The 20,666-nt window shown below is 44.0% G+C and overlaps 1 protein-coding gene across 1 annotated transcript in view; it reads right to left on the reverse strand.

Moving 5' to 3' along the window:
- Nucleotides 1-11,627: 11,627 nt before the first annotated feature.
- The window catches only part of LOC117520653 (gamma-aminobutyric acid receptor subunit alpha-2), a 159,850-nt gene continuing 150,811 nt past the window's right edge, over nt 11,628-20,666 (reverse strand). The window contains exon 10 of the mRNA XM_034181961.1: nt 11,628-12,627. Within this exon, the coding sequence (XP_034037852.1) occupies nt 12,322-12,627 (306 nt within the window). The 3' untranslated portion in view covers nt 11,628-12,321. The remainder of the gene's footprint in view (nt 12,628-20,666) is intronic.

Here is a 20,666-nt window from a genome sequence, read left to right on the forward strand (position 1 = left end):
CTTTGTTATGTTCTCCAATGCCATATACCAACACAGTGCAGAGTAGCTACCTAAACTCTGTGAGTGAGACAGATTATCTCGTCAATAGTTTTACATCCTCATTGAGCACAACTTTGGATGCTGTAGCTCCTCTGAAAAAGAGAGCCTTAAATCAGAAGTGCCTGACTCCGTGGTATAACTCACAAACTTGCAGCTGAAAGCAGATAACCCGTAAGTTGGAGAGGAAATGGCATCTCACTAATTTAGAAGATCTTCACTTAGCCTGGAAAAAGAGTCTGTTGCTCTATAAAAAATCCTTCCATAAAGCTAGGACATCTTACTACTCATCACTAACTGAAGAAAATAAGAACAACCCCAGGTTTCTTTTCAGCACTGTAGCCAGGCTGACAAAGAGTCAGAGCTCTGTTGAGCTGAGTATTCCTTTACCTTTAACTAGTAATGACTTCATGACTTTCTTTGCTAATACAATTTTAACTATTAGAGAAACAATTACTCATAACCATCCCAAAGACATATCGTTATCTTTGGCTGCTTCAGTAATGCTGGTATTTGGTTAGACTTTTTCTCTCCGATTGTTATCATTAGTTACTTCCTCCAAACCATCAACATGTCTATTAGACCCCATTCCTACCAGGCTGCTCAAGGAAGCCCTACCATTAATTAATGCTTCGATCTTAAATGTGATCAATCTATATTTATTAGTTGGCTATGTACCACAGGCTTTTAAGGTGGCAGTAATTAAACCATTACTTAAAAGCCATCACTTGACCCAGCTATCTTAGCTAATTATAGGCCCATCTCCAACCTTCCTTTTCTCTCAAAAATTCTTGAAAGGGTAGTTGTAAAACAGCTAACTGATCATCTGCAGAGGAATGGTCTATTTGAAGAGTTTCAGTCAGGGTTTAGAATTCATCATAGTACAGAAACAGCATTAGTGAAGGTTACAAATGATCTTCTTATGGCCTCAGACAGTGGACTCATCTCTGTGCTTGTTCTGTTAGACCTCAGTGCTGCTTTTGATACTGTTGACCATAAAATTTATTACAGAGATTAGAGCATGCCATAGGTATTAAAGGCACTGCACTGCGGTGGTTTGAATCATATTTATCTAATAGATTACAATTTGTTCATGTAAATGGGGAGTCTTCTTCACAGACTAAGGTTAATTATGGAGTTCCACAAGGTTATGTGCTAGGACCAATTTTATTCACTTTATACATGCTTCCTTTAGGCAGTATTATTAGACAGCATTGCTTAAATTTTCATTGTTACGCAGATGATACCCAGCTTTATCTATCCATGAAGCCAGAGGACACACACCAATTAGTTAAACTGCAGGAATGTCTTACAGACATTAAAGACATGGATGACCTCTAATTTCCTGCTTTTAAATTCAGATAAAACTGAAGTTATTGTACTTGGCCCCACAAATCTTAGAAACATGGTGTCTAACCAGATCCTTACTCTGGATGGCATTACCCTGACCTCCAGTAATACTGTGAGAAATCTTGGAGTCATTTTTGATCAGGATATGTCATTCAAAGCGCATATTAAACAAATATGTAGGACTGCTTTTTTGCATTTGCGCAATATCTCTAAAATTAGAAAGGTCTTGTCTCAGAATGATGCTGAAAAACTAATTCATGCATTTATTTCTTCTAGGCTGGACTATTGTAATTCATTATTATCAGGTTGTCCTAAAAGTTCCCTGAAAAGCCTTCAGTTAATTCAAAATGCTGCAGCTAGAGTACTGACGGGGATTGTAGGTTTCTAGGGTTTGTAAGAGTAGAATGGGAGGCAGAGCCTTCAGCTTTCAGGCTCCTCTCCTGTGGAACCAGCTCCCAATTCAGATCAGGGAGACAGACACCCTCTCTACTTTTAAGATTAAGCTTAAAACTTTCCTTTTTGCTAAAGCTTATAGTTAGGGCTGGATCAGGTGACCCTGAACCATCCCTTAGTTATGCTGCTATAGACGTAGACTGCTGGGGGGTTCCCATGATGCACTGAGTGTTTCTTTCTCTTTTTGCTCTGTATGCACCACTCTGCATTTAGTCATTAGTGATTGATCTCTGCTCCCCTCCACAGCATGTCTTTTTCCTGGTTCTCTCCCTCAGCCCCAACCAGTCCCAGCAGAAGACTGCCCCTCCCTGAGCCTGGTTCTGCTGGAGGTTTCTTCCTGTTAAAAGGGAGTTTTTCCTTCCTACTGTCGCCAAGTGCTTGCTCAAAGGGGGTCGTTTTGACCGTTGGGGTTTTTCTGTAATTATTGTATGGCTTTTGCCTTACAATATAAAGCGCCTTGGGGCAACTGTTTGTTGTGATTTGGCGCTATATAAATAAAATTGATTTGATTTGATTTGATTTGCAAATACAACATTATTTGCAAAGACCAATTTACAAGTTACAAATATGAAATTTGCATTTGTGGATATCTGAACACTTTTGCAAATCAATGATTATTTGTAGATCACCCTGTGTGCATTTACAAATATTAATGAGACAATTTTAACCCAATACGTGGTCGACAGTGTGTGACATCACAACTTTACACACGTGTTTATTGACAAATACCGATCACGGGGCTTGTTAAGAAGCTCTAGTTTCATAATCAAGAAGTTTGAATAGCAAAAAAACAAAACAAAACAAAACAAAAGTGTCATGGAAAGGTCACTCATCTCATGACGGGAGCATGAAAAAAAGACTGAGCTGTCCCGACCACACTGTTAGTCAGGATGAATGAGTTGTGCCTTGAACTAGGCCACCTCCCCATAATGTTAGTTAGAGGCATTTGCACATCACATTTGATTTGAACACTAATGGAATGAAAATGTTTCCTATTAATCAATAAAACAGATTCTGTAGAGACTTTCAAGTCCAGACGTAAGACGCACTTATTTTCCCTTTCACGTCTAGCATACTGACATATTATGTTACTATGCTTTTTATTACTCTTTTATATTCATTTTATTATACTCAACAAAAATATAAACGCAACACTTTTGGTTTTGCTCCCATTTTGTATGAGATGAACTCAAAGATCTAAAACTTTTTCCACATACAAAATATCACCATTTCCCTCAAATATTGTTCACAAACCAGTCTAAATCTGTGATATTGAGCACTACTCCTTTGCTGAGATAATCCATCCCACCTCACAGGTGTGCCATATCAAGATGCTGATTAGACACCATGATTAGTGCACAGGTGTGCCTTAGACTGCCCACAATAAAAGGCCACTCTGAAAGGTGCAGTTTTGTTTTATTGGGGGGGATACCAGTCAGTATCTGGTGTGACCACCATTTGCCTCATGCAGTGCAACACATCTCCTTCGCATCATCCGTGAAGAGAACACCTCTCCAACGTGCCAAACGCCAGCGAATGTGAGCATTTGCCCACTCAAGTCGGTTACGATGACAAACTGGAGTCAGGTCGAGACCCCGATGAGGATGACGAGCATGCAGATGAGCTTCCCTGAGACGGTTTCTGACAGTTTGTGCAGAAATTCTTTGGTTATGCAAACCGATTGTTTCAGCAGCTGTCTGAGTGGCTGGTCTCCGACGATCTTGGAGGTGAACATGCTGGATGTGGAGGTCCTGGGCTGGTGTGGTTACACGTGGTCTGCGGTTGTGAGGCTGGTTGGATGTACTGCCAAATTCTCTGAAACGACTTTGGAGACGGCTTATGGTAGAGACATGAACATTCAATACACGAGCAACAGCTCTGGTTGACATTCCTGCTGTCAGCATGCCAATTGCACGCTCCCTCAAATCTTGCGACATCTGTGGCATTGTGCTGTGTGATAAAACTGCACCTTTCAGAGTGGCCTTTATTGTGGGCAGTCTAAGGCACACCTGTGCACTAATCATGGTGTCTAATCAGCATCTTGATATGGCACACCTGTGAGGTGGGATGGATTATCTCAGCAAAGGAGAAGTGCTCACTATCACAGATTTAGACTGGTTTGTGAACAATATTTGAGAGAAATGGTGATATTGTGTATGTGGAAAAAGATTTAGATCTTTGAGTTCATCTCATACAAAATGGGAGCAAAACCAAAAGTGTTGCATTTATATTTTTGTTGAGTGTAGTAAACGAAGCGTGCCGCAGCCTCAACTTTATCTAAAGTCTGGGTCTGTTAGTGAAGCTTAGGGCTAGTGGCCGGCGATCACCTTAGTATTTCTTCTGTTTCTCTTGTTGCTTAATGCTGATAAATTATACGGTATTTGTTGTCTTTCCGATGCCCAATTCTGTTTTTTTCTCTCTGAGGTGCAGCTCCATCCAGAGATGGGTTTGGTGTCTACTTCTGCAACCCTCCTGTCCTGTGCACTGGCAACATTTCTTCTATATTCATTTTGTAAATTGCTTTGTAAATTGTGTCTGTAGCATGGCCCAAACAGTGGGTCACCCCTTTGAGTCTTGTCTGCTTGAGGTTTCTCCCTCAAATCATCAGAGGGAGTTTTTCCTTACCACTGTAGTCTGTGTTCTTGCTCTGGGGGTTGGTAAGGTTAGACTTTATTTGTGTGAAGCACCTTGAGGCAACTTTGTTGTGATTTAGCACGATATAAATTAAATTGAATTAAATTTAAATTAACATATACAAACTCATCATGTGATGTCACCTTTATAGCAATATGTGTGCACTCAATAGCTCTGATTACAGTCGGGAAACTGGCTCTCACTGCAAATTGTGCTTTAATGTTGAAATGTGATGTACCTGGATGACATTCAGATGATTGCGTTAAACACAGCTGGCATGGCTCCACTCAAGGTTGACTGGCACACTCTTGACTGATGGGCCAGCTCCCACTGGAATGCCCCTGTTGCCAGGAACCCCAGCATGTTCAGCACCTGTGTGGGCACAGGCAACCCCCGGCTCCTCACCATATTTCACTCTGGGTTGGCTGCAGTTCTGCGCACAACTCCAGTGACAGTAGTACTGATAACTGAAATTGGCTTATGAGCCAATTATCATTTGCAAGTAAATCTTCACTTTCCCTGAATACTCGCTCACGTTGGATTGCACCATTTGGAAGGTCCTCTAACAACGCTAACGCAGTCATTGTTAATGACATTTTAGGCATCACTTTGCGAATGCTTTTATGTCCACCCATATAATTGTAAACATTAACTGTTGATGAGTGTGTCTCTGATGTGCACTTCACGCTGATGACGTTTTGTTTTCACACTGTTAACGGTTCCCAGCATCACCTCTACATGTCGGCAGAGGAACAACAGCTGTAGAAATGTAAGTATGCAAGCCAGGATTTGTGCGTGACCACTGCACATTTCCACTGTCATTTCACTTTTTAAACACCCGAACGTAGGCGTGGAGACGGACGTACACCACATTTTTGTGTCTATGCACCCTTTTTGTACATGAGGCTCCTGCTGCCCTCATACATTTATACCATCGAGCAAATCCACTGATGACTCCATTATGTCATGAACAGGTGAATCGCTTGAAGCATTTTTGCTGAATTTGGTGCCCAAACCAAATACAGTAAATATAAATCAGTATTAATAACAGTTGACAGCAAACATGAATATATTAGTCCACACTCAATCTAGACATAGACGGATGAGTTTGGGTGAAGAAATCCATTATAAATATTATCATGCATCAATATGTAGTCTCCAGAGACGTACTGAACCTAAAATGTTTTCGTTATGGTTTTATTTCCAGTTCGTGATTGTCCTGAATCAAGGCTTTCAATGCCTTCTGGGATGCAACCATCAGTAGCTTATGTATGTAGAGACACGTTTATCTTGACAGTGACATGTTTCTGAGTATCGCTGCAGTAACAAACGAGCTGTGTGTGACACACAGATGGTTACTTCCCACCTCTGGGTGTCTGCTGGGGTCGTTGCCATTCAGGAATTGGGGCAGTGATGTGGTGAATGTGCAGAGTGCCGGCACATACTCCCGATTAACTCGACAGACTTGACTTTATTTCCACAGATGTGTGAATGTCACGACTCACAGCAATAACTCTGCAGTTCATTCACACTCCTTTCCTCAAGGGGGCAGGCTTCTTTACATTTATCTAAAATCACGTCCTGCTCCACATCCGTCACAGATTGCTGCTTGCAGGCTGAGTGTGTGAACTGTGGATGGGGCCCACAAAAAAAGAAAAAGAAAGAATCCCTCGCTCTTGAGCATGCAGCTGTGGCAGAAACATCAGCTGCAAAAATTTAACTTCAGCGAGGTGTGAACATCACCGTCGAGGGCTACAGTCCTCTGTGGAGGTTGTTCAACACACTCATCTTTTGGCATCTTTTCACAATATTCATTTGAAGAAAAAAATCAGATGATCTTAGTCCTGTTGTATGTACATGTGCAAACTTAAAGGGGTCATGTTATGATAACTGAAATTACACTTAAAAGTGTGCGAGAAAAAACTGATGCACCATAGACAGCTGTTGCACTATAAAATCAAAGAAATAATGAAAGGTAAAAGTGTTGACTTATATGAAAAATAATCCTTATATTATAGTCCAAGAGTCAGGGGCTATTTAATTGCATAGAATGACAGGTTGTTTAATGGATATTTTTGGAAAGGAGGAACCTAGGCAGGACTGCTTGCATGTCCCAGCCGGGGCGTATAGTAGGAATTAACCCTTTTCTGTTATTTTCCCACACTCACATTTATCGAAAAATGGGGTCGGGCAAATTAAAACCTCAATATCTCCACAAGTATTAGGGCTAGAAAAAGGTTCTATACACCAAAATGTTTTTTTTAATGTAGACGTTTATTCAAAATACGGACCTTGTGACCTCTACCACCAAATATGTTTATTAGCAATAGTCTAATGTCAAGAAAGGTTGTCAATTCAGGGTTGCCTTAAAGACAGTGGAGCTGGTTCTGTTAATGTGAAAACAATGTTGTAATGTATTTTCCATTCCCAATGCATCAGCTTCAGTTTCTATGAAACGTATGTTATAATGTACAGCACAATTGCCATACTTTTGTATTTTTGGTGGAAACCAAGCTATCCTAAATTTCTACCTTGATGTCTGGCCTCTATAAAAAATAACAAATTTGTAAATATTCATGAGAATTTCCATTCAAAATCTGGCCAAAACAAAATTTGGGCGAGGATTCTGGGCTGACCGTCTCCTAGGTGACCTTTTGACCCCTACTGACCTCCAACATAGGTCAATTTACAAATACTGTATTTTGAATAAAAGTCTACATTAAAACAAACATTTTGGTGTAAAGAACTTTTTTCTAGCCCTAATACTTATGGAGATATTGAGCTTTTAATTTGCCCTACCCCATTTTTCGATAAATGCGAGTGCGGGAAAATAACAGAAAAGGGTTAATTCCTACTATACGCCCCGGCTGGGACATGCAAGCAGTCCTGTTTTGAATGTGCCTAGGTTCCTCCTTTCCAAAAATACCCATTAAACAACCTGTCATTCTATGCAATTAAATGGCCCCTGGCTCTTGGACTATTGGGTTTGTCCAGTTACTTATAGCCTCTGAAATTGGAGCCAGTGGTTAATGTGATGTTTTTCTTAAACCTCTTGAATTAAAGATAAAAGTTTGCACTACAGTCAGACCTTGATTGTTTAATTTCAACTCTAGTGTCATGTGCAGAGGCTAAACTATATAATAACACTGTACAAACACTTGTGCACCAGTGTGCACTCTATAACTAGTAGTGCCACTATAGTTATGTTCTTACCCTCATATGGCCGAGGAAAATAAACATATTGTATGTGACATTACTCAGAAGGGACACTTCTGGGCTTCCACTAAAACACCATCCTTTGTCTGTTAATTGCACATTGCATCCCAACAAATGCACTCCAAACCTACTGATAAAAAGTCAGAATTTTATATTATAGAAAAAAAGCAGATCTGGAACCACAGTACCTATAAAGAATTCAACTGATATGTTTTATTACAAACTGTGTACTGAATCAAGCATCCACTTTGTGAACAATCAGTTTATCAGGAATGTTTAAGAATCCAGGATGGAGGAGAAAATTTGAATTATAATTATACAACAGACTGACTAAAACGAGGAACAAAAAGTGTTAATTTCAAGTTCATGCATGCAAGATTTGTTATAAAATTCAAATTAAACTGAAATATTGTTGTGAAGCAAAAATGATAGAAGAGTTTGTGAAGAAAGAACACGGTAGAAGAGCAGACGTGGCTGCTGATATGGGGCTGAACGTGATTTGTCTCATAGCGCACAGAGGTGAGGTGATGAGTTTCTCAACAAGTATTCCACTGTCTCCACAGTACTGTGATTTAATCACTAAATTACAGCACTTTAAATCCAAATGAGAACCATTTATAAAGGCCCTGGGATTGAGAGTTGTGCTGGAATTAGGCACCCATTGGCTCAGGATAATTAGCTCGTCATAATTATAAAAAAAAATGCTGATGTAGATCAGCACCCGCTGAGTGTACGCTGTCCTCCAGAATGATCACCACGTTCATCGTGCACAGCCTGAAACAGAAGTATTTCTTTAAAGAATGCTACCATTGGCACATAGGAATATTTAAACATAGATTGGTTAAAAAAAAATAGTACAAATCCTGAGTAATTTTCAAAAAGAATTGTTTGTTGCAGAGCTGATTCCTCTCCAGTATGTGTGTTTGATCCTGCTATTGTGTTTTCTGTTCCTTTTTTGCTTCCTCTGCCGTGTCTTGTAAATGGACTTTGTACTATCACAAGTCAACGTTTTCCTGAAGCACTTTCAGAGCGTCAGCGCAAACAAAATGTGGCAGCATGTGAAGAGAAATGTGAAGAAAAATGTCAGCAAGTCTCAGTCATCACAGCTTTGACCAATCCAACACATTCTTCATTCAAAGGAGCACCATCTCTGTTTCTTTCTCCTTAACGAAAGAAAGGGCTATTGGGTTTTCATAAAGAAATAAACAAAAAAGGAGTGCTTACTGTTTGCTCCTCCTCCAATATCCAGTGGGGCATGAAGTGTGTGTAGTCACGATAATAGTGGCGTCATGTAGTGACCAATCTGAAATTTTTTTAACATGTTCTAAAGATTTGTGACGTTATGACGCATCATGATCCACAAAAGAGAATAACTGGGTGTAATCTGTGCAGATGCATATTTTACTTTTATTTTATTCAGCTTTGGGTTTATTTCGTTAGCACATCTTGAAATAAATCATTTCTGCTTGAAACTTTATTTTGCCTATTTTTTTGTACCAGGCTGTAAAAATGTTTATTTCTTTGCTCTAAAGTCTTGAATGGGAACCCGCTCACTTTTGGAGCCTGCCTCAAGTGGCCAGTCAAGGAACTGCAACTTGATGTTCTTTTGGGTGAGCGTCGTCCAAGGCCATCAAAGCTGCTAACTTGTTTTTCTTTTTTCCTGTGATTGCTAGCTTAAAGTGTCAGCTAACAGACGTGAAGGTGGGAACTGGTGGGAAGAACGCACGGCCCACGGACACAAACTATACATGTATGTTCAACCACAGCGTTTGTAAATTTCTGATACCAGTGCAAGCAAAATGGGACTGCCGTTTGTCTCATTCTACCAAACAAAAAGGGAGAGCTTTTTTGCTCATTTCTTTCAAAAGAAAAAAGTAGAGCTGTTTGTTATTCCTTTTTTCCTCCCATCCCTTCCATTAATCCATCCTACCTTCATCATCCTGCCTTTTTGCCCTCTTTCCTTCCTCATTATTCCTCCTTCAGTTTTTCACCCTTGCTCTTTCTTCCCCCAAAAATACCCCCCTTGCTTTCCTCCTTCCTCCCATCTCCTATTCATTCCTTTAGTTCTTTCTTGCCAGTCTATCTTTCTTTCTTTTTATCTATCTTTCCCCTTCACACATAACACGAGTGAAGCAGACTGGAGGAATCGCATGCCACCCATGAAAAATCACCTCAAACGCCTCATACAGCTGTTGCCAGAACCATTCGCGCACAGCGAGTGCCCATTCGACCCCCTCTCGGCAGGTATTGGCCAAATTCCAGGTGCCACACACGAACATCCAACACCTCTTGCTGGACACTTAAAAGTGGGGCTATTCACGCTCCCAGCATGAGAGTAGAGAGCAGCTGACCACATTCAAGCCCCACGAGTATGCTGTAACCAAGCAACACATATGTCAAACAAGTGCCCCCCCAAACATGTGGCAAGCGTGTGTCACGCCCCCCGCCTCCCCCAACACATGTAGCCTGTGTGTGTCATGCCCCCCCGCATACCACATCTGTTGCGGTACAGACAATGTACAGACAAGCTCACATGGGGACTGGCCAGCCATGTCTGAGCACACACAGCACAACAAGGTGCCTCTCAGCTGATCACCGTCCAGCTACTCACTGACAGCTGGAAATGACGGCTCATTGCACGCGTGTTAAATTAAAAACAAACACAGCCAGGACAAGTATATAAATAAATACTACAGTAACTACATGCATCATTTCATAACAAAAAGGTAAAATAAATAATCACAGAACAAAGAAACAGAGAGTGACACTGTGTTCTGTGCGATGATCGAACAGGCGGGCGTGTCCGCAAACAGCCGCTGCTGTTGAGATCTGTGGACTCGCAAGTGACAGCTGGATAACACGTATCGTGTTATAAAGGACATGACATTACAACTCTACACTGTGAGGTGTATGCATGTGCCCGCTGTCCTCATGTGGAAACACATAACATAAATCCCCTTTGCAACAGGCTGGAGCGAGTGCATCAGCAGGCTGTCCTGTGTGACAAGAACCATCTGATCATGTGTACACTCAGCTGGCAATCTGAATGTCACGTCACCCATGTTAGTTCTGGTCCACATGACACACTGTCCTTCGGCGCGCCACTTGGTGGACACGCGCGCGGCGCCAGCAGATGTGCACATAAGCGCACTGCTTCATTCATGTCATTTCTTGACTGTATGTCTGTGACCATGGGTCATATATCGAGGAACAGAAGGATCATAGGAAGCAGCAAGACCTTTGTGGCCAGGACGACGGTGGGGATCAAAACCACACGGCTCGCACAAAAGACCGTTCCTCTACCAGGTCAGCCAAAGTGGAACTCCCCGTTAGCCAAGCTAGCGGGAAAGTCTTTTCAATTGGGACCCGGGACTTTCATCTCGCTACACATCTCCCCACCATTTTGACTTTGTCCCGAAGTCACAGGTGCATGTTAGCATACTCTGTGATCCACATCCTGTTTGTGACGCCAGATTGAAGCGACGGTGGGGATCGAACCCACGCGGCTCGGACAAAAGACCGTTCCTCTACCAGGTCAGCCAAAGGGGAATTCCCCGTTAGCCAAGCTAGCGGGAATGTCTTTTCAACCTGGGACTTTCATCCTGCTACACTTGTATTGTCCACTCGATAAGAGGGATTAAATGTTAGAAATTGTGGTGTTTTTGTTTTTGGTGTGTCGTTCCCCCCAGAAGCAGCTCGATGTGGTGCAACACGTTCCAGGTACTTGCAATGTATTCGTGCAGGCGCACGAGCGTGCACGAAATGTTTGCCGTGGTATCATGCATGCCTGTCTAACGTGTGTCCCTCCTGACAGCAGGTGGAATGTTTTGCAGTTCCCCATTTCGTTTTTTGCCAGTCCTTTCTTCCCTCTTTTTTTTTACTTCCTCCATCATGTTCCCTACAGGTTACATGTTTCATCTTTGCTTTTTCTATTAGCTCCGTCCTTCCTTCCTTCCTTCAGTAACCACCTAGGATGTTGCTCCTCAGCGGTGCTAGCAGCACAGCTCAATGTGCTCAGGTGTTCTCATTTCGTAGCTTTGTCCTTTACTTATGCCACAGGCTTTTTGGCTTCAGCGTGCTGTCAGTCATTCTGGAGGTCAGCGTGTGATCGCAGCCCCATACCTGCAGTCACAGATAAGACTGTAACACTTTTTTTTACACTATGACAATATTATACAAGTGTATTTTTGCATTGGCTTGGACAAAAACGTAAGAGTCAGGCCACTCGATTGTTGCCAAAGAAAATCATAGTAATCAAGTTGTCACTTCTCATCAAAGGAATATTTTACACATTAAAATGAAGAGAATGAGATTTAACCAGCAAACAACAACACATTTAGAAATAGTCTCAAATTAAAGTTATGTTTATATGTCTGAATAATATGTACAGTGGACATATAATGGGAAACATACTTTCAAGGAAATAAATACTCTACCTGAAGTAAATACACAAACTGTCACCATGAAACCATGAATATAAATATACATACACTTTTACAAAAGCCAGGCAGTGGTGTAGAAAACAGAGATAAAGGATCACACTGCAATCCAGGACTTGGTTTGTGTACACAGTTGCTAGAGGTATTTGGCATGTCTTTTGGTCCCCACACCATAACCTTTTCAAACCAGCCTCTAAGTGGACGGAACCATGTCCTTTATAACTGGTTCTCTGTTTAGGTAAGTGGCCCAGTAGACAAGGTTGAAGGTACCAAAGAGAACTGGAAACAAAATCCTCGACATCCTGTCGATTTTGCTGACGCTGTTGAATGTCTTCTTACTTTCTTGGGCTTTATCTGCTTTAACTTTGTTGGGTTCTGATGGTCCGCCTTTGGCAATGGTTGGCAGTGTGCTGGAGTCCTTGGCAACATTGGGCGCGTAGTTAGCAACGGCTACAGCATAGGCATTATTCTTCTTGACGACAGAAGCCCTCTCTTTTTTCTGATGAGAGACCAAAAAGACTTCGGAAACATAATCAGACTAAAAATGACAAATCCTTCCATATACTCGCCATTTGTCATCATGGTGTCATGAACTGCAAAATACTTTTAACATGTTTAACAAAGAATGGATCAAGCACATAACATCAGAATGAAGGCCAACAAAGGCCACACAACCCTTTCAAAAGGATGGGACAGTCTGCATTTTTACGTCTTTCCAACATTCACAAGGATATCAAGAATTTGCATTATAGAATATAGAACACAGTCTTAAGGCACCTTGACAGTTTTTGATCCCTGCACAGGTACGCAATCTGGCGTGCCAATGAGTAAATGAGTCATAAACTGTTGTAAACTGTGCGTGAGCTGCACATGGCTGAGTGTAAGTGCACAAAAAAAAATTTGAAATGTTTCAAAACTTCTGGCACGCATTAATTTCGTAAACTAGTTGTGAACATTGTGCAAACAATTCAAAAACACCACGTGTCATTGGCACAGCAGATCTGAATGGTTATGAGGAGATGTTTCATCTATAATAAACATAATTTTACAGATACATTATACATTATGTAACTCATAGGAAGGAATAAAAATGCAACTGTTTTACCAACCCATTACAATATATATATTATAATTACTTTTGAGACAAGAGTCCAAATGCGTTCTCTGCTGCACAACGAGCATGAGGCAACCTGCAACTGTAGATAATTTGTCTGTGATTCTGGAAGCGATGAGAAAATGGTTTCATCAGCCAAGTTCTGAAAGCAAAAGTTCGTGGACCATCTCACTGCGAATAATCTTTTTGAACCACTGCAGTCTGCTTTTAGAAAATATCATTCCACAGAGACGGCTCTCACTAAAGTGGTGAATGATCTTCTGCTTGCAATGGATACGGACACCACTACGGTTCCACTACCACTATGTTCTCACTCCAGTTTCACAAGCATCTGGGTTTGAACACGAGGGAGCTTAATGGTGCTGATGGTTTTACAGTGCATCCGGAAAGTATTCACAGCACTGTTTCCAAATTTGTTATGTTACAGCCTTTTTCCAAAAAGGATGACATTCATTTTTTTTCCTCAAAATTCTACAGGTGCATTCTGTTTCCACTGACCACCCTTGAGATGTTTCTACAGCTTAACTGGAGTCCACTTGGTGTAAATTCAGTTGATTGGACATGAATTGGAAAGGCACACACTTGTCTACATATAAAGTCCCACAGTTGACAGAGCACAAACCAAGCATGTAGACCTCTGAGACAGGTTTGTCTTGAGGCACAAATCTGGGGAAGGGTAGAGAAACATTTCTGCTGCTTTGAAGGTCCCAATGAGCACAGTCGCCTCCATCATCCGTAAATGGAAGAAATTCAGATCCACCAGGACTCTTCCTAGAGCTGACTGCCCGTCTAAACTGAGCGATCGGGGGAGACAGACCTTAGTCAGGGAGGTGACCAAGAACCTGATGCTCTCACTCTGTCAGAGCTCCAGCATTCCTCTGTGGAGAGAGGAGAACATTCCAGAAGGACAACCATCTCTGCAGCAATCCACCAATCTGGACTGTATGGTAGAGTGGCCAGATGGAAGCCACTCCTTAGTAAAACGCACATGGCAGCCTGCCTGGATTTCTTCAAAAGGCACTGTCAGGCCATGAGGAACAAAATTCTCTGGTCTGATGAGACAAAGATTGAACTTTTTGACGCGAATGTCAGGCATCATGTTTGGAAGAAACCAGACACCATCCCTACTATGAAGCATTGTGGTGGCAGCATCATGCTGCTGGGATGTTTTTCAGCAACAGGAACTGGGAGACTAGTCAGGATTGAGGGAAACATGAATTCAGCAATGTACAGAGACATCCAGGATGAAAACCTGCTCCAGAGCGCTCTTGACCTCAGACTGGGGCGACGCTTCATCTTTCAGCAGGACAATGACCCCAAGCACATGGCCAAGATATCAAAGGAGTGGCTTCAGCACAACTAGCTGTGCACTGATGCTCCCCGTCCAACCTGATGGAAAATGAGAGGTGCTGCAAAGAGGAATGGACAAAACTGCCCAAAGATAGGTGCATCAAGCTTGTGGCATCATATTCAAGAAGACTTGAGGCTGTAATTGCTGCCAAAGGTGCATCAAAGTATTAAAAAGGGTATGAATACTTATGTACATGTGATTTCTTTTTTTTTTTTCTCAATTATTAATGAATTTGCAAAAATTTCCAAAAAAAAAACTTTTTTTCATGTTGTCATTATGGGGTGTTGTGAGTAGAATTTTGAGGGAAAAATGAATTCACTCCATTTTGGAATACACCTGTAACATAAAATTTGGAAAACGTGAAGCGCAGCAAATACTTTCTGGATGCACTGTATATCACACGCACAGAATATCACACATCAAACACAGACTGTGAGTGTATCTGAATTGATGAGGAACATTTTTAAAACTTTCTCCATGGAAACTGCTCCATCCTTATGAAACACAGTGAGATGCATATTGTTTGAATAGTTTACACTGGGCTTATATTGAAGCGCACAATGTCCATATACTTATTTGGTGATGTAGGATGAAGTAATCCAATATAGATCAATTTAAACACTGTCTTGATTGAGCATTTTTGATCAAGGTTTGTTTCTGCTTGCATCCACACACTGATGCATGGCTTCCTGATGTCCCAAAGTACAATGCAGGCCTAAGTGTCACAGAAGTAGCATGCATTAATCATGCATCAAAGACGTCTGTTGCATTAAAAGGAATTTGCATGAAAGCGTTATCACAGCGTTAACTTTGACAGCCCTCATATGTCAACTTGGTAACCTGAAAATTAATGTATTCAAATACATTGGAAAAACCACAGTAGCACAAGTTCTGCATTTGCTTTCTATATTGACTGTATTTTCCACAGGATTAGTCACATTGGTACAAAAATGCATCATGAAGAGGAAAAAACATATACAGTAAAACTTGCAAATAATGGATTCATGTGGCTCAGCGAATTTTGTCTATTGTAATTAAAATCCCTTATATGTATAAAACAGACAAAATCCATTATATCTATGTAACGGATTAGTTATGGGCCTTTGAAGGCGTCAGACGCGGCAGTTAACGGGCGTCAGTGATGTCAGTTGTGTTGCATCGGAAGTGACAAGGGGGTGGAGATTTCTACATCACACTCTGACTTTTTCCAAAGCCAGAGAAAGCTGTGCAATCGCCATCTTGGATTTGCGTCTGTAGAACCACCAAAAAAAAAAAAAGCTTTAAAAAATAGCGTTACAGTCTCCCACCATCCTGCTGAGAGAAGCTTTATTTCAGCTACTTTTCGGAGTGATGCCGAGGCCAGGGAGGACCAATGACTCGGTGGGATCAATCGAACCGCGACAGCGTACAGAGCCGCACGGAGCAGCTGGAGTTCAGGCCTCATCCCCGGGCAGAGCGAGCCGGGATGATGGAGCAGACCGAAATTCCCCACTTTAGGATACATACAAACACCCAGTTTGACCAACGGAGCTTAGTTCTGCAGCTTAGTCAAGGTGAGAATAATTTCAAAATAAAACGTTACTGCACTGCTGAAGTTTTGCTTGCCTAACGTTAGCTTAACCTTTTAGCACAGTTGAGCTGAGTGAATGCTTTAATTTGTAAATAGTTCAGTCTATTTTTCAGATTTTTTTCAAGCGTTTTTCCTTTTGTTTTGTTTTTTACTGTTTAGTTTCTGTATATTTAAGAACTATTTTTTTATTTGTCGTACAATCAGGAACATATGCTGTGCAGGCAATCTAAATTCAGATGCACTTCAAAAACTTGCAGTGATGAGCTGAACACCATGAAGTTCAGTTTGAAGAAAGCATCTCTGCTCTTCAAAATGGGACCAAAGTGTCTTCAAAAACTCCACCAGAGGTCAAAGCTGCAGAAGAGATCTTCATCTAGTTAAATGTCCCGAGAGTCCAGCAAACCAACATCTACGCTTCTCAATAAAACAAAGGCTCTTTAAAAAGCAACTATTTATTATTTTTTTAAAAAGCTGTTTCATTTTATATTTTAATAATAAATTAATGGATCATTAAAAATGTCCACAAAATCAATGTTAAGTCAAAGACATTTGCACAGGTAGAAGCCCTCTCCCTATTGTGCAAAATTTTAAAACATTCACAATCACTAGTCAAATTCATATTTTAGAAATTACTCTGTCATTAAAGGCAATCATATATTCTGACAGGGTGCAGAGAGGACTGGGTGGTGGTCGAGGGCGGGTGGCCCGGCGGCCCAGTCCGTGCTCACAGCCTCTGGCTGTCGGGATGTGGAACGTCAACTCACCGGGGGTGAAGGAGCCTGAGCTTGTGAGGGAGGTTGAGAGGTACCAACTAGAGATAGTCTGACTCACCTCCACACATAGCTTGGGCTCTGGTACCCAATTCCTGGAGAGGGGCTGGGAGCTCCACTTTTCTGGTATTGCCCACGGGGAGAGACCGCGGGCGGGGGTAACATTGCTCATTGCTCCCCAGCTCAGTCCCCATGTGTTGGAGTTCACCCCGATGAACGAGAGGGTTGCGTTCCTATGCCTTCGGGTTGGGGAAGGGTCTCTCACTGTTGTCTCGGCCTACGGGCCGAGCGGCAGTGCAGAGTACCCGACCTTCTTGGAGTCCCTGGGAGGGGTACTAGACAGTGCTCCGAATGGAGACTCCATTGTTCTCCTGGGGGACTTCAACGCCCACGTGGGCGGTGACAGTGAGACCCCGAGGGGGGTGATCGGGAAGCACGGCCTCCCCGATCTGAACCCGAGTGGTGTTCAGTTGTTGGACTTCTGTGCTAGCCACAGTTTGTCCATCACGAACACAAGGGTGTCCATAAGTGCATGTGGCACCAGGACACTCTAAGGTTGATGATCGACTTTGTAGTCATATCATCTGACCTTCGGCCACGTGTCTCGGACACTCGGGTGAAGACATGGGCTGAGCTGTTGACCGATCACCACCTGGTGGTGAGTTGGATCCGCTGGGAGGGGAGGAAGCCGGTCAGACCTGGCAGGCCCAAACATATCGTGAGGGTCTGCTGGGAACAACTGGTGGAACCCACTGTCAATGAGGTCTTCAACTCCCACCTCCGGGAGACCTTCTCCCAGATCCCGGGGGAGATTGGAGACATGGAGTCTGAGTGGACCATGTTTTCCACCTCCATTGTCCATGCGGCCGCTTGCAGCGGTGGTCACAGGGTCTCTGGTGCCTGTTGCAGCGGCAATCCCCGAACCCGGTGGTGGACGCCAGAAGTAAGGGAAGCCATCAAGCTAAAGGATGAGTCCGACTTGTCTTTGTTGGCAGGTGGGACTCCGGAGGCAGCAGACAGGTACCGGCAGGCCAAGCGTGCTGCAGCCTGTACAGTCACAGAGACAAAAATGCGGGTCTGGAAGGAGTTCGGGGAGGCCATGGAGGAGGACTATCAATTGGCCTCGAAGAAATTCTGGCAAACCATCCGACGCCTCCGGAGGCGGAAGCAGCTCTCCACCAACACTGTCTACAGTGCGGGTGGGGAGCTGTTGACCCTGACTGGGGATGTTGTCGGGCCATGAAAGGAGTACTTCGAGGATCTCCTCAGTCCCATTGTCACATCTTCCGAAGAGGAAGCAGAGACAGGAGACTCAGAGGACACATCCATCACCCAGGCCAAAGTCACCGAGGTGGTCAGAAAGCTCCTCCGTGGCAAGGCTCCTGGGGTGGATGAAATCCGTCCAGAGTACCTTAAGTCTCTGGATGTTGTGGGACTGTCTTGGTTGACACGTCTCTGCAACATCGCATGGCGGTCAGGGACAGTGCCTCTGGAATGACAGACCGGGGTGGTGGTCCCTCTGTTTAAGAAGGGGGACCGGAGAGTGTGTTCCAACTACAGGGGGATCATACTCCTCAGCCTCCCCGGTAAGGTCTATTCCAGAGTACTGGAGAGGAGAATTTGACCGACAGTCGAACCTTGGATTCAGGAGGAGCAGTGTGGTTTTCGTCCTGGTTGCGGCAACTGGACCAGCTCTACACCCTCCATCGGATGCTCGAGGGTTCATGGGAGTTCACCCAACCAGTCCACATGTGTTTTGTGGATCTGGAGAAGGCATTCAACCGTGTCCCTTGAGGCACCCTGTGGGGGGTGCTCCAGGATTTTGGGGTCCGAGGTCCTTTGTTAAGGGCTATCCGGTCCCTGTACATCCACAGCAGGAGCTTGGTTTGCATTGCTGGTACTAAGTCAAGCCTGTTCCAGTGCACGTTGGCCTCCGCCAGGGCCGCCTTTGTTACCGGTTCTGTTCATTACCTTCATGGACAGAATTTCTAGGCGCAGTCAGGGTGTAGAGGGGGTCTGTTTGGGAACCACAGAATCTTGTCTCTGCTATTTGCGGACAACGTGGTTCTGTTGGCTTTGTGAAATCAGGACCTTCAGCGTGCACTGGAGCAGTTTGAAGCTGAGTGTGAAGCGTCCGGGATGAAAATCAGCACCTCCAAATCCGAGGCCATGTTCCCGACCGGAAAAAGGTGCTTTGCCCTCTTCAGGTCGGTGGAGTGTCCTTGCCTCAAGTGGAGGAGTTTAAGTATCTCAGGGTCTTGTTCACAAGAGAGGGATGGATGGAGCGTGAGATCGACAGACAGATCGGTGCAGCGTCTGCAGTGATGCGGTCGCTGTATCGGACCATCGTGGTGAAGAGAGAGCTGAGGAGGGGGGCAAAACTCTCGATTTACCGATCGATCTACGTTCCAACCCTCACCTATGATCATGAGATTTGGCTCATGACCGAAAGAACGAGATCGCGAGTACAAGCGGCGCGAGATGAGTTTTCCTCCGCAGGGTGGCTGGGCGCCCCTTAGAGACAGGGTAGGAGCTCGGTCACTCGGGAGGAGCCCGGAGTCGAGCCGCTGCTCCTCCACATTGAAAGGAGCTAGCTGAGGTGGCTCAGGCATCTTTTTCGGATGCCCCCTGGACGCCTCGCTGGAGAGGTGTTCCGAGCACGTTCCATCGGGAGGAGGCCCCGGGGAAGACCCAGGACACACTGGAGGGACTACGTCTTGCAGCTGGCTTGGGAACGCCTCGGGGTTACCCCAGAGTAGCTGGGGGAGGTGTGTGTGGATCGGGAAGTCTGGGCGGCTTTGCTTGAGCTGCTGCCTCCGCGACCTGACCTCGGATGAAGCGGAAGTAAATGGATGGATGGACATATTCTGCATAATTACAGTTGAAATGACTCAATTAAAAAATTATATCATTAGGTTTATGTCACATTAAGAAATCCTACTTTACAATCACACTGCAGTCACTGTTAAATCATCTCCTGTTGCATTTATAATAAACATTTGTATTTATTTAAAGTGTCTGTTTTTCGGGTTGAAATGAGTTATGAATAATCTACCAGACTTAAAAATGTACACATTCCCATGCTATTTTATTTGTCTAAAAATACATTTCAAAGTATATTAAACAACTTCCCCTCTAGCTGCCACCTTATCGTGGTGGGGGAGTTTGCGTACCCGGATGATCCTAGGAGCTATGTTGTCGGGGGCTTTGTGCTCCCTGTAGGGTCTCCTAAGGCAAACAGGTCCTAGGTGACGGGTCAGACTAAGGGCAGTTCAGAACCTCCATGACCAGTAAAAAATCAAGGACCGTGACGTCGCCTGGTATGGCGGAGCCGGGGTTCCACACTGGAGCCAGGCCTGGGGTTGGGGCTCGCGCGCGAGCGCCTGGTGGTTGGGCCTTAGCCCATGGGGCCCGGCCGGGCTCAGCCCGAAAGAGTGACGTGGGCCCGCCCTCCTGTGGGTTCACCACCTGCAGAGGGGGCCATGGGGGTCGGGTGCAGAGAGGATTGGGTGGCGGTCAAGGGCGGGTGGCCCGGCGGCCCGGTCCATGCTCACAGCCCCTGGCTGTTGGGACGTGGAATGTCACCTCGCTAGGGGGGAAGGAGCCTGAGCTTGTGCGGGAGGTTGAGAGATACCGAGTAGAGATAGTCGGGCTCACCTCCCGCACAGCTTGGGCTCTGGTACCCAACTCCTGGAGAGGGGCTGGACACTTCATTTTTTCTGGCGTCGCCCAT

Source organism: Thalassophryne amazonica, chromosome 11 (assembly GCF_902500255.1).
Source record: "Thalassophryne amazonica chromosome 11, fThaAma1.1, whole genome shotgun sequence".
NCBI classification, from domain to species: domain Eukaryota; kingdom Metazoa; phylum Chordata; class Actinopteri; order Batrachoidiformes; family Batrachoididae; genus Thalassophryne; species Thalassophryne amazonica.